At 43.9% G+C, this 23,496-nt stretch overlaps 1 protein-coding gene, 2 non-coding genes and 1 pseudogene across 5 annotated transcripts; all 4 read right to left on the reverse strand.

Moving 5' to 3' along the window:
- Positions 1-3,425: 3,425 nt before the first annotated feature.
- LOC123076852 (disease resistance protein RGA5) lies at positions 3,426-7,812 on the reverse strand. Of its 3 annotated transcripts, none has more exons than XM_044498998.1 (4): positions 7,442-7,807; positions 6,355-7,353; positions 3,964-5,898; positions 3,426-3,852 (listed from the first exon to the last, which is right to left on the reverse strand). In XM_044498998.1, the coding sequence occupies exons 2-4, from the start codon at positions 7,188-7,190 to the stop codon at positions 3,558-3,560; spliced, it is 3,066 nt and encodes a 1,021-aa protein (XP_044354933.1). In that variant the 5' UTR covers positions 7,191-7,353; positions 7,442-7,807; the 3' UTR covers positions 3,426-3,557. The 3 variants fall into 3 exon arrangements, with proteins under 3 accessions (XP_044354933.1, XP_044354932.1, XP_044354934.1); XM_044498997.1 differs by having other exon boundaries at positions 6,355-7,359; positions 7,442-7,806; XM_044498999.1 differs by lacking the exon at positions 3,426-3,852 and having other exon boundaries at positions 3,933-5,898; positions 6,355-7,359; positions 7,442-7,812.
- A 2,461-nt stretch (positions 7,813-10,273) lies between these two features.
- Positions 10,274-10,352, reverse strand: LOC123081170 (uncharacterized; annotated as a pseudogene).
- Positions 10,353-10,526: 174 nt separating this feature from the next.
- On the reverse strand, positions 10,527-10,607 carry LOC123081167 (small nucleolar RNA Z199). The gene has a single exon (XR_006438672.1). It is a non-coding gene; the product is annotated as a small nucleolar RNA Z199 (small nucleolar RNA).
- Positions 10,608-10,691: 84 nt separating this feature from the next.
- Positions 10,692-10,787, reverse strand: LOC123081179 (small nucleolar RNA R64/Z200 family). Its single transcript, XR_006438676.1, has one exon. It is a non-coding gene; the product is annotated as a small nucleolar RNA R64/Z200 family (small nucleolar RNA).
- Between the last annotated feature and the right edge of the window lie 12,709 nt (positions 10,788-23,496).

The following is a 23,496-nucleotide window of genomic DNA, read 5'->3' on the forward strand; positions in this document are numbered from 1 at the left end:
TCCATATACTAGTGGGAAATTTCATTATAGAACTTGGCTTGTATATTCCAATGATGGGCTTCCTCAAAATGCGTAGGTCTTCGTGAGCAAGCGAGTTGGATGCACACCCACTTAGTTTCTTTTGTTGAGCTTTCATATACTTATAGCTCTAGTGCATCCGTTGCATGGCAATCCTTACTCACTCACATTGATATTTATTGATGGGCATCTCTATAGCCCGTTGATACGCCTAGTTGATGTGAGACTATCTTCTCCCTTTTTGTCTCCTCCACAACCACCATTCTATTCCACATATAGTGCTATGTCCATGGCTCATGCTCATGTATTGCGTGAAGATTGAAAAAGTTTGAGAATGTCAAAAGTATGAAACAATTGCTTGGCTTGTCATCGGGGTTGTGCATGATTTATATATTTTGTGTGGTGAAGATAGAGCATAGCCAGACTTTATGATTTTGTAGGGATAACTTTCTTTGGCCATGTTATTTTGAGAAAACATAATTGCTTAGTTAGTATGCTTGAAGTATTATTATTTTTATGTCAATATGAACTTTTGTCTTGAATCTTTCGGATCTGAATATTCATGCCACAATTAAGAAGAATTACATTGAAATTATGCCAAGTAGCACTTCGCATCAAAAATTCTGTTTTTATCATTTACCTACTCGAGGACGAGCAGGAACTAAGCTTGGGGATGCTTGATACGTCTCCAACGTATCTATAATTTTTGATTGCTCCATGCTATATTATATTCTGTTTTGGACATTATTGGGCTTTATTATTCACTTTTATATTATTTTTGGGACTAACCTATTAACCGGAGGCCCAGCCCAGAATTGTTGTTTTTTGCCTATTTCAGAGTTTCGCAGAAAAGGAATATCAAACAGAGTCCAAACGGAATGGAACCTTCGGGAACGTGATTTTTACAACAAACATGATCCGGGAGACTTGGACCCTACGTCAAGAAACAAATCAGGAGGCCACGAGGTAGGGGGGCGCGCCCTCCACCATCGTGGGCCCCCTGTTGCTCCACCGACGTACTCCTTCCTCCTATATATACCTACGTACCCACAAACGATCAGATACGGAGCCAAAAACCTAATTCCACCGCCGCAACCTTCTGTACCCACGAGATCCCATCTTGGGGCATGTTCCGGAGCTTCGCCGGAGGGGGCATCGATCACGGAGGGCTTCTACATCAACACCATAGCCTCTCCGATGAAGTGTGAGTAGTTTACCTCAGACCTTCGGGTCCATAGTTATTAGCTAGATGGCTTCTTCTCTCTTTTTGGATCTCAATACAATGTTCTCCCCCTCTCTCGTGGAGATCTATTCGATGTAATCTTCTTTTGCGGTGTGTTTGTTGAGACCGATGAATTGTGGGTTTATGATCAAGTTTATCTATGAACAATATTTGAATCTTCTCTGAATTCTTTTATGTATGATTGGTTATCTTTGCAAGTCTCTTCGAATTATCAGTTTGGTTTGGCCTACTAGATTGATCTTTCTTGCAATGGGAGAAGTGCTTGGCTTTGGGTTCAATCTTGCGGTGTCCTTTCCTAGTGACAGTAGGGGCAGCAAGGCACGTATTGTATTGTTGCCATCGAGGATAACAAGATGAAGTTTTTATCATATTGCATGAATTTATCCCTCTACATCATGTCATCTTGCCTAAGGCGTTACTCTGTTGTTATGAACTTAATACTCTAGATGCATGCTGGATAGCGGTCGATGTGTGGAGTAATAGTAGTAGATGCAGACAGGAGTCGGTCTACTTGTCTCGCACGTGATGCCTATATACATGATCATACCTAGATATTCTCATAACTATGCTCAATTCTGTCAATTGCTCAACAGTAATTTGTTCACCCACCGTAAATACTTTTGCTCTTGAGAGAAGCCACTAGTGAAACCTATGGCCCCCGTGTCTATTTTTCATCATATTAATCTTCCAACACTTAGCTATTTCCGTTGCCTTTTATTTTGCTTTTATTTTACTTTGCATCTTTATGACAAAAATACCAAAAATATTATCTTATCATATCTATCAGATCTCACTCTCGTAAGTGACCGTGTAGGGATTGACAACCCCTTATCGCGTTGGTTGCGAGGATTTATTTGTTTGTGTAGGTGCGAGGGACTCGTGCGTGGCCTCCTACTGGATTGATACATTGGTTCTCAAAAACTGGGGGAAATACTTACGCTACTTTGCTGCATCACCCTTTCCTCTTCAAGGGAAAACCAACGCAGTGCTCAAGAGGTAGCAATCAGCGCGGGCGATCGACGGCGGTGAAGACGGGGACGGGACGTGACGGACCGCTAAACCTAGAAAAATCTCGGGGAAAATGGAGCTCAGAGGTCGAGTTTCGAGAGAAGAAATATTAACTAGTGTGGCTCGGACATTTCATCGAACACCTCATGTGCATAGAAGGTGAGCTAGAGCACCCAAATGCCCTCCCCTCGCCGGCCAGCAAAAAACAAAGCAGTGTGGAGTGCTCTGCTCGCCGGCGATGGGCTACATATAGGCAAATCATTTGTCCCGGTTCATGGCTGGAACCGGGACCAATGGTTATAGGCCAGGAACGAGGCCCATTGGTCCCGGTTCGTGCCTAGAACTGGGACAAATGGGTCCAGACGAACTGGGACCAAAGCCCGCGAGGCCCCGGCCGGCCACCTGGGCTCACGAACCGGGACGAATGCACCCGTTGGTCCCGGTTCGTATAAGAACCGAGACTAATGGGCTGGCCACGCCTGAACGAAAGCCCCTTTTTCTACTAATGCAAGAGGTGATCTTTTAGCATAATATGTCTCACCATATTTTTAGGAATTGCTAGTTATTGAAGATAAGGCTAAGAAATGACCCATTGTAGACAATTTTTTTTGTCATCTCTAGATCACATGCAAGACTTGAGATAAGACTATCTTATCAACCATTGTACATGCCCTCAAAGTGCAAAAGAGAGAAATGCAAGGAAGCACTGCTGACGAATCGAGATACAGAACTATGCTACCAGCATAATGACTGGCTTTACTCTGCTTTTTAGCTTTCTTTGTGCTCGGTTATGGGCTGTGGCTAGGGATGCAAACGAGTCGAGCTCGAGCAGAGTTAGAGTTGGCTCAGCTCAACTCATATGAAAATTCGAGCGAGCTCAAACTAAGTGAAGCTCGTGATCGAGCTGTAGAACATGACTCGTGCTCAACTTGTTATGATCTCGAGTTGATCTCGAGCTAAATGAGATGGTAAAAATTATAAATCTATGGAAAAACAAAAAAATTAAGGTGAATATGCTGGGAACCTTTGCCAAAAATATAGGATATTTAACACATAGTCGACCACGTGCCATAATTAGGCCTAAATCTTTTCTGCACTTAATTAAGTTTCCATGTTCGTTGGTAAATAAAATGGAGAAAAAAATATGGACAGCATATATGATAATAAATTATCTTATTTCCATTTAATATATGGCATGACCATTTAACATAATGATATTATGTCAAGCTATCGAGGTAAAATCGAGCGAGCCAACATTGGCTCAAGATCGGCTCGTTTGTCGGTCGAGCTATATAAAGTGTTCAAACTCAGCTTGTTTCATTTCGAGTCGATCTCGAGTCGAGTCAAAAAATGAGTCGATCTCGATCTCGAGCAGCTCACGAGCCTCGAGAAAAAGCTTTTCTTGCAGCCCTAGCTGTGGCACCAGGACCCTCTGCTCCTGTGAAGCTTGTGATGTTTCCATGATACACGTGTGCTTTCCTTTATACAGGACTAGGAAGAGCTCCGGGTCATCGTCTGTGCGCTGCACCTCCTTGGTTGCTGAGCATCCCTGCGACTTTCGGTATGTGCAACGGAAGTAAGCTCTGCAAAAGGTCAATTTAATAAGAACAGAGGTCAGCCTCCCTCATGCACCACGTGCAACCAGGAAACAAAAATGTTTGTTTCAGGTGAGTTCAGAAGAAGCCTTTGGTAACCTCGGGTGCTTGGCGTCAAGGATATCTTTCTGGCCGTACTTCCTCCAGCTGAAGCCGTCATCAAGGAGGTGCTCAAGGAGCAGCAAATTGTCAACACACTTAATGTTAGCTGTAGGATGACTTGAGCGCATATCAATGGCCTTCCTTAACAGTGTCAGTGCAGCTCTTATACTGCAGGATCCCTCGCCACCACATCCCCCAACAAATACAAAGATTTCCTTGAGGCCTAATAGGTGCTCGATGCCCATAGGTGCAGCACCGTACAGCGAATTGATTCTTACCTCGAGCTTTTCGAGACTGGGCATTGTCCCTGCCTCAAAAGTCAGTTGTGACATCCTGACGCAGAATAGCCAGAAATGCTTGAGAACAGGGAATCCCTTTCTACAAATGACTACCTTCTCTTCAGTTTCAGGTTTCCCTTCGATGTGCAATTTAAGGCGGTTAAGAGATTGCAACTGCGCAAGGATTGCAATATCATCTTCCAACACCTCAATTGTGAGATCAAGGTCAAAGAGGTTATGGAGCTCTCCAATCGCATTAGGAACCTTCGGAAACGGACAGAGCATATGAAGCCTCCGAAGAAATAGCGAACTCAACACATAACTAACTTTGATGTTATAATCCATGTGCAGATATCTGAGGTCGCAAAGTTTTTCAAGGGAACATGTCAAAACATCCAAACGCTGTCTTCTCTCCATGTCATGCAATTCATCCATTTTGGAAAGATGACCGCATATTCGAAGATCCCTCAAATTGATGAGATCTCCGAGGTCTCTGATGTTGTCTATAGAATTCAAGCCCACATCAAACTCTTGCAGCGTGCATAAAGATTTCATGTTGCCAATTCCATTGGGCAAAATTGTCCTACGAGGGACGATCAGGTGCTGCAACCGGCCCAAATGAACAACACCTGACGGAACTTGAATTTTACCATCTGTTTTAATTTTCAGATATCTCAGTTGGAACAAATGAGATATTCCAGTGAGGTCAGGTATCTCCCACCGAAATTCAAGACTTAAAACTCGGAGATGCTTGAACTTCAAGAGAGGAGGTGCATATGCAGAGTTGCCAAATCTTGCAAGTGCTCTTACTTGTGAGAGCTGGGTGGTTTCCAATATCGTGCCATCTATTATACCGTCCAGATAGAGGGAGAGTCGGCGGACCTTGTCAGACAAACCAATCATGTCTTGGATGTCATCTGTTGCAGTGATAAAATTTTCATCTCTGCACTTGTGTATAATAAGGTCAAGCATCATATCATGCAGTCTGCAAGATAACACTTCATTATTATGATCGGTATCAACTGGCTGAATGATGCCTCTGTTAACAAGCTCGTTAAAATAGCCCTCTGCAACGTCCTCTGGATATTTCCCATGTGCTTTACTTACAAAGCCTTGGGCTACCCATTGCCTGACCAAATCATTTTTCCAGATTATATAGTCCTCTGGATACATACCCAAATACAGCATGCATGTCTTCAAATAATGAGGAAGATTTATGTAACTAAGGCTCAGTATTTGCCTCATTCCTTCCAATGTTGGATTCACCTCGAAATTGGGTCCCAGGGAATTCATTATGTGCACCCAATGCTCCTTGAATTTGTTTCGCTCACTAGCCAAAAGGCTAGATATAGTCACAATTGCAAGAGGCAAGCCACCACATCTTTTTAAAATCTGAGTTGAAACTTCTTCCAAATACAGAGGGCAAGCGTCCTCTGAACCAAATACTCTTCTGAAAAATAGCTTTCTTGAGTCTTCGTTGCTTAGCGTCTTCATCTTATAAATATAGTCATGTTGATTGCAGCAGCAAGCTCTAGCCGCAGAATTAATTCGGGTAGTTGTTATTATCATGCTACCGTACAAATTTTCTGGAAGAGCGCATCTAATAACATTCCATGTAGTTTCATCCCAAATGTCATCAATTACAATGAAGTACCTGCAAAATTATTAGATATAAACTAGAATAAGTACCAGGCTAAACTATAGGCAACAGCAAAATATACATGAAAGCATACGCAGTCTCTGCAACTGCATCTCAAACAGACAAAACACGAAAAAAGAACCTTTATAAGTTGAAAGTTGAAAGTTGAAAATGCAATGTACTTGTCTACGCAATGAAGTAACTGTGGCTAAAGTTGAATCTTATACCCGCATTTGTGAGAACCAAGTTTATTTGAGGAACTTTATTTTCAGAATAGATGGAAATCAATTATCAGATTCTAGCATTTCAAATTAGTGTTTAACTAGTTTCTCTAGTGAACCACGAGCATAGAACATCTACAGAAGTGTACATAACTTCCACCAAAAGAGTACTAGCAATATAAAAAAATAACAATTATACAATAGCAAACAATACAAATTACTTTGGCCAGTCAATTCCAAACAGGCGTACCTCTTATCCATAAGGAATTTTCTGAGTTCACTGATCAGTTCATCCTCAGCCCATATTTCCATGTCGGCTCCCTCACGCGCTACATAGCCAACTTGAGAGAGCATTCGTCTCAAAATAATTCTTATGCTTGGCTTCTGGGACACAGAAACGAAAGCTTGACACTGGAACTGCCACTTTAGCTTCTGGTAAATCTGGTTCGCAAGTGTAGTCTTACCAAGCCCTCCAAACCCCACTATAGAGAGGACCTTCGTCGGTTGTGCAGAACCACCCTCTTCACCTGCCATCAGCCGAATTAATTCATTCTTCGGCCCGTCGATACCCACAAGGCCCGCAGTGTCTGCATAGAGTGCCAGGAGGCGAAGGTCTATGGTTGTCTTGTTTTGCTTGGAGACAACATCATCAATCTTGTACCTCATGCGTCGCTCGCTCACCTCCACGACACGGCTCTTGAGGCCTCTGAACTCCTTGGCGATCCTATGCCGAGCGTTCATCGTCGTCAACAAGTTCATGCTCCTATGAATGAATCCCTTAAATCCATGCGGCTCGCAGTCCGACTCACATTCCACCAGGACTATGAACTCGTCAACGCTATCCTCGATGTCATAGGACAAATCACACACCTCCTTCGCCCATAACTTGGATTGCTTGTCGGGCTCCTCCTCCGCCTCCGACATCCTCTCCAGGAATGCTCGCATGCTCTCGAGCTCAGCTTTAAGGAACATGATCTCTCCTTTGGCTCCCTTGAGCAGCTTGTACTTGCCGGCGAGAAGATCGCCAAGCTTCGCAATGACGAAGCCTATGGCGCCCCGCGACACGCTCACCACTGCTGCCTCCATGCAACCAGCAGCAGCACAACCAGGACTGATTTTCCTTTTTTTTCTTCTTCTAACTATAGAGGAAAGAACTTAAATCATCTTTTTAATTCTGAAGTTGCTAGCCACACCCAGGACTGATTTCCCTTTCTGGTTGCAGCCCTTACTCTTGACGTGCGTCCGTTGACTGCATCTGCCATGTTGAAATCAGTCAAATCAGATCATTGAATCTCATGGTAGCTGTGCTTGAAAAAGAAAAGGGAGTGGATTTGAACCTGAATCATGAACCTGAACAATGGGATCCCAACTGTCGGATACTCGGATGCAAATCCTCTTTCACCGCCGCCGCTCGCCAGTTAGAGCTCGTCTGAGCCCCCGCCGCCCCAACCTCCGGGGCGGGCTCGTCGTCGCTGCAGCCCAAGGAAGATATTCTACCCTACCACCGGCGAGGAGCTCTCAGGGTACGGGCAGCTCCAGATCTGGGGGGTTGCCTTTCCTCTCGTCTCTCGTCGTCAGTGGTTCTTGTGCTCCAGATCTGATCCGGAGATGAGTAGTGAGGACTGAGACTCTGCGCACATGGGATTCTCAAAAGCGTAGGACCATACAGGAATCTTTTCTCTAGAAAGTCACCGTGGCGCATAATCCTCGACAATAAAGATTATCACGGTCTCCCTTAGAGCATCTCCAGCCGGGCCTCCAACAGGCCCCTCGGACGACTTTTTTGATGCCGGCGCCAAAAAAATGCCCCAGTCGCGCCCCAGGACGTCGAAATCCGCCGGCTCGGCCCGTTTTTGGCCCGGCGATCGCAGGCCGAACCCGGCACACTGGAGGGGTGCTCGGGGCTCCGGCGCAAGGGAAAAGCACGTCTGGCCCACACTATCAGGCGAAAAGTAAGTCTTTCTTCCAGATTCGCCTCCCACCCCCGCGCGCTCGGCCGCCAACCGGCTGATCCCAGCGCCGTCCACCGCCCGCCACCGCTAGATAGCCCATCCCCGCCGGAAAAAGAGCAGAGGTTTCGCCGAGGCAGCCTCCACCACCGGCTGGGCGATTTTTCCGTGAATTATTTGTTGAATTATTTGATTTTCTGTGATGAACTATGTGATAAAAAAATATTTATGTTGAGAATTCAACGCCGAACCATGCCGAACCACGCTGAATATGGGCCGTTTCTTACCGATATCGGGCCATTTTTCTATTAATCTGGGCCGAAATGCGGCTGCAAATGGGCCGATATCGACGACTGGGGGCGACGGCTGGATGCCCAACTGCCACTAGCGCTGATTCTACCGCCGGCTCGCCCCCAGACAGCGATTTTTATACCTCCTAGGGGGGCCAACGGCTGGAGATGCTCTTAGGGCATGTACAATGCATAGCCTCGGGGTGATGTCCCGTAGGCCGTGTAGGATCGGATATCAAAAAAAGTAGGTTTGGATGAAGCAACGGGATCCTCTGCAGGAGGCAGGTGCTTGAGAGAAAAAGTGTGGTCTGATGCATAAAGCTGAAAAGGTTGAAGTTGAGAGTAGAGATGCATGTCTAGTGGGAGTCTTTTATTTTCTATTCTTTGATGAGGCCCACTACTGGTAGCTCGCATTGGGAAGAAAAAATTAATATAGATGCCTCAAAGTACTTTTTGTCATGAAGCATCTGTGTCCATATGCCACCATTGTACATGTCCTTAGACGAGATGCTAAGCACATTCAAAAGTTTAGCAGTTAACGTCCTCAATACGTACTTCGATGCTTAACTTGCTCGTGCTAAACTCTTCATTTAATAATTTAGCAACTAAACTCTTTCATGTATTGGTGGGTTTTCTGGTTAGTTGTTTTTGCCTATGTTCACATGCTTATTATTGGTTCTTCCGGAGGCCACCAAACAGGTTGGATCGTTAGCTTTATTTTTTATTTTTTGCATGGGTTTTTGGCTTTTTAAAAGGTTTCAAAGCTCGGGGGACAAAAAATATCATCTTCATTAAACATAGCTTCCCCAAGCTTATGGCTTTGCATATCATTAGCATCATGGATACTCAAGGAATTCATACTAACACATTGCAATCATGCTCATCATTCAAAGATTCAGTGCCAAACATTTTAATGCATTCTTCTTCTAACACTTTAGCACAATTTTCCTTTCCATCATACTCACGAAAGATATTAAAAAGATGAAGCGTATGAGACAAACTCAATTCCATTTTTTGTAGTTTTTTTTGATAAACTAAACTAGTGCTAAAACAAGAAACAAAAAGATTCGATTCCAAGATTTAAAGATATACCTTCAAGCACTCACCTCCCCGGCAACGGCGCCAGAAAGTGCTTGATGTCTACTACGCAACCTTCTTCTTGTAGACGTTGTTGGGCCTCCAAGTGCAGAGGTTTGCGGCGGCGGAACTCCCGATCTATTTTGTTCTCCGATCGTTTTAGGGTATAAGGATATATATAGGCGGAAGAAATACGTCAGGGGAGCCACGAGGGGCCCACGAGGGTGGAGGGCGCCCCCCCTGCCTCGTGCCTTCCTCGTTGCTTTCTTGTCGTGGACTCCAAGTCTCCCGGGTTGCTTTCTTTCTAAAAATAACTTCTCCAGAAGGTTTCATTCCGTTTCGACTCCATTTGATATTCCTTTTTTTCGAAACATTGAAACAAGGGAAAAAACAGGAACTGGCACTGGGCTCTGGGTCAATAGGTTAGTTTTAAAAATAATATAAAAGTGCATAGTAAAGCCCATAAAACATCCAAGATGGATAATATAATAGCATGAATACTTCATAAATTATAGATACGTTGGAGACGTATCACAAACCAACCAAAGTTTTCATCTCCATTCTGAACAAATTAGACTGCAATGGAGTTGCTTAATACTTATAGCATGATTGGTTTTCCGTTCTGAAACTGTAGACATGCTGTGCTTGGCTCATGCTTCAGATATGATCGGTCTATAGAGATTCAGACTGCGCCACAAAGGCACAGTAACAGCTGATGGATATACAAGTAATAAGACAATACTCCCTCAGTGTCAAAGAAACCCGTCCTAGAAATTGCATCAAGCAATTCGTAAGAAAACAAGAACGTGAGTATCATTGCATTTCACAAGACAGCGGTTATTTGAAGATAAGAAATCATCAGACTTTAAACTACGAATCACAAGAGTGTAACTCCTTTCATATTATTGCAGTTTCTCATCATCACTTGAACCACAAATGAAATCAAGCAACACTTTAGATTGGAACTACAAATGGTAAATATCTTTGTTGTGGAGATAGTTCAATTTATAAACTCGTTCAAGAAAAAATATATTTGTTGTGAAGATAGCAGGACTTCCTTCAGTATGTGGATAGCATAGAAAGCCACAAACATATCAGGGTGTTGAGGTACCATCAGAGACTTAAATACTAAGAATCAGAGGAGAAGAGCTCCATCATATTATGGTTTATTCCTCATCACTTGACCCTCAAACATATAAGCATGCATCGACAGCAAGAAAAAAGGCTATAACAATTTATAGTTTGGCAACTATCGGTATGAAATGCAAACATTATTGCTCAGAATATGAAATATCTTCTCATCAATGACAAATGGCATCTCTGAAGTTTGACATACGTCGTAGATTCATGATTCATCACAGCATTTTGCAAACCGCGGAAAGGATCTCGTGACCACAGACATCACCATTCACCAATAATTAATAGTGTAAACATGTATCAGTAGAGTTGGATGAGCAGTACAAGTATATTAGTATAGGAACTAGAAGTGTTGTGCTGTGCTACAAGACCACTAGTAACAACAGCATGAGCAGTACAAGTATATTAGTATAGGAACTAGATGCCTAGGAATTGGGAGAAAATCCCAAACTAGGGAATAGCACACAAAAAAATAGCACACAAAAAAGGTAGCATTGCAAGCCTACTCTTCACTCGAAGCTCCAGGAAATAGCACAAAAAAAATGAGTTGCCTAATTGAGCAACCAATTTCATGTTTGTTCTAATAAAAAAATAGCAACCTCCTACTATAATAATAGCAAAAGAAACACATAAGAAGTCATGCTGATTGCGCCTATATAATAATAGCAAAAGTCATCGAATGGTGAACAAACAAGACTAGAATTAACACTTGAGCGACAGAGTATCAGAAACCAATTCACGTTATAATCCAATCCTCAAAGTTGTCGCACATAAACTCATTGTTTCTTTGTTCCACCGTCCAAGTTGGATCAGCACCACGACCCAGGAGATATCTCGTGATAGCAGGCATCCCATAAGCCGCAGAAATGGCCAGAGCAGTGTCACCTGCAATAAGTAAAACAAAAGAACCAAATTAATCTAGGATTACTTGGGATGTGCGGCAAAATTGATGCGAAGAGATAAAAAGGGAACCGGATTAATTATCCTGTGAGAGTTCACGGGTTGACGAGGCACCTACACATGTCCAGCCGCCTTTCCATGACCGCCAGGGTTCACCGCCCTCCTCGACATCCTCAGCTCCTTGGTCGCCACCCTGACCGATCGGACCGGTCCACTCGCCGAGGCCTCTCCCCTCTCCTCGATCACCCTGCGTCGACGAGCCGCGTCAGATCGAATAGCCCACACTCCAAAAAATTGTAGAGAAACAAACCACACTCGGATTTGAAATCAAGTGCAAGAATGGCTGCAGCACATACAACTAGCATGTTACGGTTGGTGGGTGATGGGGAAAATGCATGTGAAGTGCATAAATCACAGAAGGGTATGTACAATACACACCATCTCGTCGGAAGCTAGTTTATACCTCCATCAACACCTCCCCCTCCTAGCATTCGTTCATTAGCAGCACTGACATGCCAAAATAAATCTCAGTTATATAATTCACTGTTGAATACAGAGAAAGATAATTGCTTCTATGCAAAATGTTACACATCAGTTTATCATAAAACACAAATGGAGGTAACAGAAGGATTTAGTAAAATGCTCACATAATAGATCATATCATCCAAGCTTGCAAAGGCTTAAGATCTAACTGGCCGAATGGATTTGTAATAAGATATTGGATTTATAAAGTTGTTGCAGAAGGGACTGCAACTTTCCTGACAATTTGAGGCTCAGAACTCAAATTCCACTCCATGGAAAATAAGCTGACAGTCATTGGGGAACTTGATTCAGACTTCTTAGTGATGCCCTTAATGGCAGGGGGAACTGATACAGACATTAAAACAGAAAATAAGCATAGCTAAGAAGACCATGTTCACCAACCCAGACCTAGGCAAAGGCATGTTCCATCTGAGAAGCCAGCCTAACTACAACGCCATGTGATGGTTCAGTTCCGATCCCATGCTCACATCCCACTACGTGCCGGTAGCTGCTACTCCATATTTGGTAAAATACAACCCGACCAATCTCACCTATCCAAGCATATCTACATACGCAACCACATGGCCTATTGTTGTAGTTGCGCGCGGAAGCAGCAGGAGAGTAGTACCTTGGCGGCGATCGCGCGGAGGTACTTGGCCCGGACAGCGCCGGGCGCGCGGGACCAGTCGCGGCCGCGGTTCCTCTTGAGGGCTGCCCGCGCGGCAGCCACCGCCGCGTCCACGTCCTCCGAGGTGCCCGCCGGGATCTCGCCTGCGCAAACCTATCGATGAGCACCCAACGGCACGGGCGAACGGAAAGCAGAGAGAAAGCAGGATGGATGGATCTGGTACAGACCGATGGAGGCCTCGGTGGTGGGTTGATGACGGGGAGGCGGCGGCCGAGCGCGGGCGCGCGCCAGTCGCCGTCGCTGAAGAGCTGCCGCTGCGGGATCTTCGTCGTGGCGACCATCGCGGGAGGCGGGGAGTGACTGGAGTTGCGTCGGCCGGGGTTGGTTGGTAGTACGACTGTGAGGCGCGAGGTGGAGAAGAGGTGGGGAGCGCTATCCTCTCGTCGAGTACGCGGCGAGCACGCACGCTTCGGGGCGCCGTAAGAGGGAGGGAGGAGCGATCTGGATCGAGGAGAGCGAGGGGAGGGGCGGGTGGCGGCGAGGGCGGATCTGGAAGGGGAGAGGAGGAGAAGAGAGCGAGGGAAAGAAAGGAGGCGGGGGGTGGATGTAAAATTACCACAGGGCAGAGCTAGGGTTTCGGGGATGGTGTGGAAGGGCTGATGACTGCCGTTGGATCCATGATCATCCGACGGTGTTCGATGCATGATCCGCGTGATGCGTCCACGGACCAATCAGAATACAGTACGGCGTTATGACCATCTAAATTGGTCAGAAAATTCATTTTCTATTTTGCGAGTGCCTAAATTGAGTTTTTTTTGTAAATGACCTACCATATATTTGTTGCAAAATGGGACCAGATCATTTTTATAATATATTAGGCCATATTTAATGTTCAATTGACAAAATGGTTGGTTGTCAAAAGTTTTTATACACCTCTGGTGAAAAAGACAAAATTCCGCCGTTTCAGCAGGAAGCGGGTCAAATTTAAACTACAGCTGCCTCATAGTTTTCTCTTTATTTTTTCCAAAAATCATTTCTTGTACATAAGTATCTATTTAATTAGAGAAACACCAAAAAATCTAAGATTCAACCACTAGCTAGGAACGGTCAATCCCGTCGTTTTGACCGCATTTTGAAACAGGCATAAAAAATTCAAAAAAAAAGCAAAAAATTGGAAGACCTTCGCATTGTGTCATTATATGTAACCAAGTTTTCAGGAAAAATAATAAACTCGTAATACAGCAATTATTTCAAAAAAGTATTATCAGAAATGAGCTATCATGCGTGAAGATTCATGGCATTCAAGCCAAATGATCAACCTTATGGCCACATTCATGACATAGTTTGTTCAAATGATCTCATATTGTGCACAAGGATGCATATTGGAATGGCAAACAATGTTGCCTAAGGAAGTTTTCATTTTCTTTGGACGAAAAATCAATTTTCCATTTTTAGAGTGCCCAAAATAAGTTTTTTTGTGAAGGACCTATAATATATTTGTTGCAAAATTGTACGAAATAAATTTTATAAAATACTAGGACATATTTAATGCACAATTGACCAAATGGTTGGGTGTAAAAAGTTTTCATCCACCTCTGGTTAAAAAGACAAATTTCCGCTGATTCAGCTCGAAACGGGTCAAATTTGAACTGCAGCTGCCTTATAGTTTGCTCTTTATTTTTTCCAAAAATCATTTCTAGGTACATAAGTACCTATTTAATCAGAGAAACACCAAAAAAATTCCAAGATTCAACCACTAGCTAGGAACGGTCATTCCCGCCGTTTTGACCGCATTTTTAAACGGGCATAAAAAATTCAAAAAAATCAAAAAATGGGAAACCTTCGCATTGTGTCATTATATGTGGCCAAGTCCCAGGAAAAATAACAAACTTGTAATACGGCAATTTTTTTAAAAAAGTGTTCTCAGAAACAAGCTATCACGTGTGGATATCAATGGCTTTCAAGCCAAATGATCAATCTTATGGCCACATTCATGGCATAGTTTGTTCAAATGATCTCATATTGTGCACAAGGGTGCATATTGGAATGCCAAACAATGTTACCTAAGGAAGTTTTCATTTTCTTTGAACGAAAAACCATTTTTCATTTTTTGAGTGCCCAAAAGGAGGTTTTTTGTGAAGGACCTCCCAAATAATTGTTGCAAAATTGGACCAAATCAATTTTCTAAAACACTAGGACATATTTAATGCACAATTGACAAAATGGTTGGGTGTAAAAAGTTTTGATCCACCTCTCGTGAAAAAGACAAATTTCCACCGATTCAGTTGGAAGCGGGTCAAATTTGAACTGCAGCTGCCTCATAGTTTGCTATTTATTTTTTTTAAAAATCATTTCTAGGTACATAACTACCTATTTAATCAGAGAAACACCAAAAAATTTCCAAGATTCAACCACTAGCTAGGAACAGTCATTCACGCCGTTTTGACCGCATTTTGAAACGGGCATAAAAAATTCAAAAAAAATCAAAAAATTGGGAAACCTTCGCATTGTGTCATTTTATGTGGCCAAGTTCCCAGGAAAAATAACAAACTTGTAATACGGCAATTTTTTTTAAAAAAGTGTTCTCATAAACGAGCTATCACGCGTGGAGATCAATGGCTTTCAAGCCAAATGATCAATCTTATGACCACATTCATGGCATAGTTTCTTCAAATGATCTCATATTGTGCACAAGGGTGCATATTGGAATGGCAAACAATGTTGCCTAAGGAAGTTTTCATTTTCTTTGGACGAAAAAACATTTTCCATTTTTCGAGTGCCCAAAAGGAGGTTTTTTTGTGAAGGACCTCCCAAATAATTGTTGCAAAATTGTACCAAATCAATATTCTAAAATAGTAGGACATATTTAATGCAAAATTGACAAAATGGTTGGGTGTAAAAAGTTTTTGATCCACCTCTCGTGAAAAAGACAAATTTCTACCGATTCAGTTGGAAGCGGGTCAAATTTGAATTGCAGTTGCCTCATAGTTTGCTATTTATTTTTTCCAAAAATCATTTCTAGTTACATAAGTACCTATTTAATCATAAATACATGGTTTCGTGGCGATACGTCGAGGTTTGGGCGGTGGCCGAGGGCCCCAACTCTAGAGCGCGTAAACTCGCATGCCCGCCGCGTGGTCACCGCGTGACCGTGGCGTTGTCATGTGTTCTGGGCGGCCTAGGCATGTCTAGTGGGTTGGGCACTCCCCAGGTAGGTGCTAGGAAGAAAATTACAACATAAGATTCTCACGAGGAGACCGATCGATGCTCAAACATGAATTAGCAGCCAAGTGTTTGATTAGCGGTATGGGAAATGTACATGGCTAATGGGCGTGAGTTCTGGCTGAGGATGATCAGTTACTAAGAAGACCGTCTTCACAAATTTTCAGCTCAAAAGGAGGAGCCTAGGTGGTACTTGCTTTGCAAAGTACCACACTGGACATAAATACGAATGTTGAAACTGGGCTCAAAATAATGAATGGATTGAGCTGGCATTTTGGTGGAGGATGGTTATTTGAGCATAGGAAAGCACTGTAGAAAATGGATACTATTTGGACATGCCAAAGTGGTACTTCCTTCACAAAGTGCTGCTCTGAACAGAATAGGAAAATGAATATTGTTGAATTATTTTTGAACTAGGCAAGGAAGGTTTTTGACATATTTGATGAAGATATGATCCAAACAGTTTATGAGAATTTTTTGGGAATTTTTGGAATAACAAAAATATAGGTTGCTTCACAACCTAGGGCAAAAATTGACACATGGACATGACACATAGGCAAAACTGATGAGATGGCGCCTAGTCATCGCAACCCACCACAATTTACAAGGCTATGACCATCTATATTGGTCGTTAACAACTAAAAATAAGGCAGCGGACTAGCGCTGTTTGCTTTATGACCATTTCGTGTAAGGAAATTACGACCTTTCTGACCAAAATGGTCGCAATGGTTTAGGGTTTGGAGCCCCCGAATAGTTTTTGACCAATTGGTCTCAAATGGTCATAGATCTATCGCCAATTCTTCCAGGGTCACTGCCAGAAAGTCACTAGTTGACATATTTCTTGTAGTGCCCATTGGTCCTGGTTCGTGCCAAGAGCCGGGACAAATGGGCCCAGACGAACCGGGACCAATGCCCACGAGGCCCCGGCCGCCCCCCTGGGCTCACGAACCGGGACAAATGCCTCCATTGGTCTCGGTTCGTGGCAGAACCGGAACTAATGGGCTGGCCAGGCCCAAACGAAAGCCCCTTTTTCTACTAGTGATAGTTAGCAAAAATAGATGCAACATATCATGAACATAAATAACAAAGTTCATCGTAGCCAAACTAATTAACTAGAGTGCTCTACGCTAGTTGAGGAGGACAGTTTAATTACATCACAAAGTTTCGTCGTGCATAAATTTAAAGTTTCATCATAGAGAAAGTAGTGACTAAACGGACACATTGTCAAATATCGGCAATCACTCCAACAAGTCGTGCCATCCATCCAAATCAGGGAGGAAGGACCCGGGCTCCAAAATTGCTCTCAAAATTATAAAAATAGTCTAACCTTGTAAAATTTCACGAACTACGAACAATGTTTGCATTTTAATTAAAAAATCCATGTTTTTTATATAATATTTATGAATTATGAAAATGTTCACAAATTCAAAGAAACCTTCAACAATTCTAAATGTACGTAATTTTCCTAAAACTATCATGAATTATTCTATAAATTCTCATGATTTTTAAAAAATAATTATATAAAAAAATGACAAATCAATGGAAGGGATAAGAAAAAAGAAAGAAAACGACGCGGGTAGAAGTAGTTGTGTGGAAACCTTCCAATACCCGCTGGCCTAGCCCTTCTTCCTGTCACACCGCACCTCCGTCTCTCCAATCTTCCGTCGCCGTCGCCTCCTCTCCCGGCTCATCTCTGGCCCCTCTCCGGTGCTCTCCTCCGGTTCAGAGCAGAGCCTGCTTCCCCTCCGAGGAGCAGCCTGCGAGAAGTCGGCCTCATCACCAACGGTGACCTCGGGCTCCTCCCGGCGGGTATTCAAGGTAAATTTCTTACCTTTGGACTGCTTCTTCTTGAGACCATCACCAGTTGCATGTAGCTGGCCCTCTACTCAGTTGATCAAGAAATAAATTAACACAAAGCAGCCTAGATATTTCTGAACCAAAATAGAAAAAATAAATAAAGACATGAACAAATTACAGCAATTCAGGATGATTAGATTTAGCACGTCTCTAATGCGTGCTCTGGTGTGTCGCTTTTCCGTTACTAGTTTGGCAGAAACACATGAAGCCTTTTTATACACCAGTATAACTTGAGTGGCTCTTATTACCAGTATATGTTGTGGAATAGGGAAGCAGATTTGTGAGGTTGTTTGTGTTGACCAATAGGTGTGAAGCTCTGTTGCACGTTCAATTGTAACATCAAGCGAGTTTTGGTGCCGATGGACGGGGGCACCTCTAGCAAGAGACGAGTAGGAGCCCCAGGAGAGGGACAGAGCAGCAGCAAGAGGCAGAATGCAACCATGGGGATGGACGCCCTCGACTGCCCCGTCTGCTTTCATCCCCTCAGGCCTCCCATATACCAGGTACATACATGTGCATATATTTTTACCTGTCTCTCAAAGTTCAGATCAAATTGAAAACTAACCATTGGATCTAGTGCTACTTGCTAAAAAAAACAGTTTCTTGTGACAGCATGGAACGGAGTAGATATGGTCGCTGAAATATTGTATCCGTAGAGAATTAGGACACTAATAATTTTGGTTGAGATCAAAACTGCTAGCAATAATCTACACCGTTTTCTAGTCTACAGCTGTTCCCTAGTAGGATATTAATCACGGGCGCACCCCGCACACACAATGCTACTTACTAAAAACAGTTTACTGAGACAACATGGATCGGAGCAGCTATGGTCGCTGAAATTTCGTTTTCGTAGAGAATTAATCAGGACATTAACATTTTGATCTGAGACTGAAACTGTTTGCAACTCTGTACACCATTTTTCTAGTCCACAGCTGTAAGCTGTTCCCTAGAAGCATATGGATCAAGGGCGGATCATTTATACCCCTTTACTAGCATTATGTTTGGTCTGGCTCCCTTTTGAGTTGTATGTCGGTCATACTATAAGTTCACAACTTCAAATTTACAGACTATGAATAGTTGCGTAATTTTGTGTGGTACTGACTTATCATGTTGCTATTGTACGTAGTAGAGTACTTCAACAGTTCAACTCTGATTTCTGTTAAAAAGTTTTTCTCACATGAGGACCCGGCTAATTCTTCCTTTTCCACAGTGTTCTGTGGGGCATTTCATATGCTCGTATTGCCGTCCGAAGCTTGTGCGCAACAAGTGTCACTTGTGCTCTGCCGAAACTACCTTCAAGCGCTGTCTAGGGATGGAACGTCACATGGAATCAGTCACGGTCGCTTGCTCCAATGCCAATTATGGATGCGCCCAGAAGCTCACTTACTACCAGAAAGAAGAGCATGAGAAGGCATGCCCGAGCGCCCCATGTTTATGCCCGGCGTCCAGCTGCAGCTTTGCTGGGGCAATAGACGCCCTCCTTGAACATTCCGCCTCCCAGCACAAGTGGCCGTGTACAACCATCAAATACTCCGAAGATGTTGAGCTCTGCCTAGAACCAGGTCTACATTTTCTTCGTACCAAAGACAGGGAAATTTTCCTGCTCAACGTGGCATTAGAGCCATTCGGGCATGCCATCTCTGTCGTCTGCATCCAACCTAAAGCTATAAACTCCAAGTTCAAGTGTAGGATGTCCTATTGTTCCTTTTTGACCGACTATTATCAGAGATCAGTTTACAAGATACGAAGCTCATCATTGTCTGATGGGCTACCGAAGGGGTACAACATAATTCTGCCCAAGGATGAGATAGTTGATGATGGAAAGGGCACCTTGCTTACGTTCTCCATTGATGATCCTAATCCTAAATTAAAGGTGCGTGAACCCATATGTCTGAAACCAGTACGCGGTGTATGATTGATGTGGTAAGGTTCAGCGTGGACGTTCGCGGCCTTCACTGTTTGGTTTTCATGACATGTACTCCCTCCGTTCCTAAATATAAGTCTTTTTAGAGATTCCAATTGGGACTACATAAGGAGCAAAATGAGTGAATGTACACTCTAAAATATGTCTATATAGATCTGTATGTAGTTCTTATTGAAATCTCTAAAACGACTTATATTTAGGAACGAAGGAAGTATATGCTAAGAGGCTTTATGATCTCAGACTCTGCTTCGTAGTTGTTTCGATGAAGTGCACTCTGTTTAGGTTTTCCAGTTCATGTAAAGAATGTTTTACTGATTTGGGAGGCGCCGGATCAAATGTTTGATGCTATGAAAATTGTGACACCGCCGTGAAATTGTGTCTGAAGTACTAAATGATCATTTGGTTCTGCCGACTGATGCAATCTTGGTTGTTTGCTGCTTTTAAGCACTGAAAAAAATAGCGCGCTATAACGTCGCTAATAGCACGCTATAGCGTATTGAGAATTGCCTCGCTAAATATATCGGTGTACAATGTCTCGCTAATAGCACGCTATAGCGCGATATAGCACGCTAATAGCATATTTTGAGGTCGCTGCTATTTTGCTGTAGCGCGCTATTTTTTCATTGCTTTTAAGTCGTGTCATGGACCAAAACTGCTCAGGGTTTCAAATGCTCTTTGTAACAAGTGAAATAGGTTACGTTGATCATGTAAGTGTACCTAGCCATAGATTTCAAATGCTCTTTGTTGGATGCGCTGTCATCTTTTTGGTTGGTGTTGAAAGATAAAACTTGTAAATTTTTTGAACCAAATTTTAGGTTAAGTTCATAGAAACATAAAACAGAAACACAATTTGATTGGAATATTTTTAATAACTTTCTAACAGATTCTTCGCCTGAAATAGTAAAAAGTCTCAAATTAAGAAAAGAAAAAAATAATATCCAAAATGGTGCCTGCTTTCTTTAGCATGTACTCCGAGGTCTGGTCAGCAGTCCCCTCTGACTTGAGAAATTTGGATATTTGACGCTGAACATCTGGCTTTGCAACATTGCCACTATTAAGACAGACTAAGCAAAATTACCACCCAGACCCAGCTGGTGAACACCTTGATTAACATGCCATTTGCCCTCTTTTACCGATTTCCTTGTCCTTTTTTTCCATTCCATTTACAGACACCGGAAAGGGCCAAACTGCCTCTAAGGCTACCTAGTTATTTGTTGATTTCGACCAAGCCGCACATCCGCTTGATGTCCCTAAGAGCACGCCCGGCCGCTGCCGCCTCTTCTTTACGCGTTTGAGGAGGAACTGCTTTCGGTTGGCAGGAGTTCCTCTGAACTACTGGCTGACGCATGAACGCTGTGGTGCTATGTGGTAGCTATTTCTGTACACAGATTCATTTTTGGAGAGTGAAAGAGCATGTACATGTGCTCTTTTAGTAGAGAAATATAATTGTGTTGGATTCGTGCCATAGCACCACAAAAGGGCTTTCTAGTGGCAAGGAAGTAGCCGTCATTCGCCTTTTTGGCGACTTGCATTCAAAGAGCTTCTGTTGGCTCAACCAAGCAAACATTGCTCTTCAGCCCAAGAAAGATGGGGCTGAGATGAGGAGATTTTGGACTACCACCCTATAAGCCTCATACACACCACTGTGAAAATCATTGCCAAAGTGCGTTCCAGTCTGCTAGCTCCTTTCATGAACAACATCACTTCTAATGCCCAAAGTGCATTCATAAAGAAGAGAAGTATCCACGTTAACATCATGTACGTCAGAAACTTTGCCTGTTGCCTTCACGGAAATAAAAAGGTAACCTTGCTTTTCATGCTGGAAATTTGCAAGGCTTTTGATTCAATTAGATGGGACTACAAGCTTCGGACGTTGCTCTCGTTCTCCAAGGAAAAAGCTCATCGCAGCGCAAGGCATCCGGCGGCGCTGTGGGGGGAAGGAGTGCGACGCCAACGGCCACGCTGTCGACCAGGGACAAGATGCGTGCGGCAACAATGGCATGGCCCCTCTTGTGTGGGGGAGGAGGGGTGGAGGCAAAGAGGAGAGAGGGAATGGTGCTTGCGGGAGGTGGAAGACGCGTAAGGGGATAAGGTAAAAGAAGACGTGGGTGGTGGGGTGGGCCTTAAGCCGGTCACCCGGCGTAAATTGTTTACTTATGTTTTATTGCTCCGTAAGAATTCATGGACACCTTACAGTTTGCTTGCTTGCCACTTTTTGTGCACTTTTCATAATCCGCTGTGATGTTTCTTTTTCTGAAGGATAATCTTTATACAATGGACTTTCTTTTAGATTATAACGCTCTCTATATAAATAATAATATTCTTAATGCTCACAAGGTTGCAGTGGCTGTTGCGTTGATATCCATTATGGTCCCATGCATGGCCAATGAGATTGGGTTCCACGCATGGACCTACTACGTAGAAGTCCCCATATGTCAATAGCACACTCATGATCATGTGGCGATCGAGTGATGCATGGAGAAGTAATTCCATGTTTTAGATGGATCCGATCTACGACGAGGTGCCGCATATAATGGCATACTCAAGATCATAGGCGTACATGATTTGCACCACGTTTCTTAGAGGAGACGGTGTGGCGGAATTGGAGCTCGGTGACGACGCGGCCCGGGACTCGCTTCCCCCTTCATGGCGTACAGATCTTTGGTCAAACCAAAGTTTGCAGCGACACAGTACAAGACCGGTCCCTCCTTCGAGAGGTGCACCTACCGTGACGAACAGGTCCTTGGCGTACAGGTTCACGGCGTCGCCGGCATACAGGTCACCCTTTGGCGCAGCACCGGTCTAACGCGACGCGGCCTCTACAACGCCACCTTTCCACGGCCTCGTGAGGCGGCCCCCTTTGTCTTGGCGGACCGCCCAATACTCGGCGTCTAGCCGAGACGAGGTGCCAACCACCCCGGCCACGCCCATGTGAGCGCGCGTTGGTTTTTACACTGACGCCGGTCTCCCCAAACCGTTACACCCGTAAGGCGTAGCCCCTTGAACACCCCGATGAAACAACAGGTCGTCAAGAAGTCTAAGCCGAGCACGACCCATGCTACCCAAACACCAACTACTCCAACGCCGCCAAGACCGACGAGGCAAGACGGCGAGGGCGGGCGCGGGCGCGGCCACCGCTAAGGCCACGCTACATGCGGCGCGTGTACCGACGAGGACACGGGCTCTGCCGCCGCCCACACACACATCATCATCATCATGCATGGAGAACCCGAAGCGAAGACGACCATACGGCTTAATCGGAGGTATCCCGCGGAGTAACCCGCGGGAGTAATTAACCGGGAGCCTTCCGAGGCCCCGGGAACCAGGACACCGCAATCGCCACAGTCAGGCAGGCCGCGCTAGTAGGCCACGGAGCGCATATGTAAAGGGATCTTATAATTTTGTTTCTCCAATGAGAGATTAATGAAGTGCATGTTTCCTTATGTTTATTTGTGTACTGAGTACACTGGCACGCCCGCAATTTTTTATTTCCCCTGGCGCGTAGAGAGATAGTAACACGATAACCATCGTTGTTTGTTATTATTTTTCGTGTCAAACATCAACTACTATATTGTAAACATGAAAATTCTCGGACCCCGTTGCAACACACAGGTACACACCTATTTAAATTAGAAAAAAGTAAAGGCAACTGAATCTAGAACATGCACCATATTCATCATGTCATCTTGAAATCAATCCGAAGTTCTAAATAGCGAAGAACACGTTAAGAGGTAGCTGAAACAAATGACATGCTTGGACAAATCTTATATTACACAATGTTCATTATCGTTGAATGTATTTATTTTGCTTGTGAAGTTGTGATCAGGCACCCTCCACGAATCAAAGCCTCAAGGTTAGGTCGACCGCCTCGCTGGCTCTGTCACTC

Source organism: Triticum aestivum, chromosome 3D (assembly GCF_018294505.1).
Source record: "Triticum aestivum cultivar Chinese Spring chromosome 3D, IWGSC CS RefSeq v2.1, whole genome shotgun sequence".
Taxonomy (NCBI): domain Eukaryota; kingdom Viridiplantae; phylum Streptophyta; class Magnoliopsida; order Poales; family Poaceae; genus Triticum; species Triticum aestivum.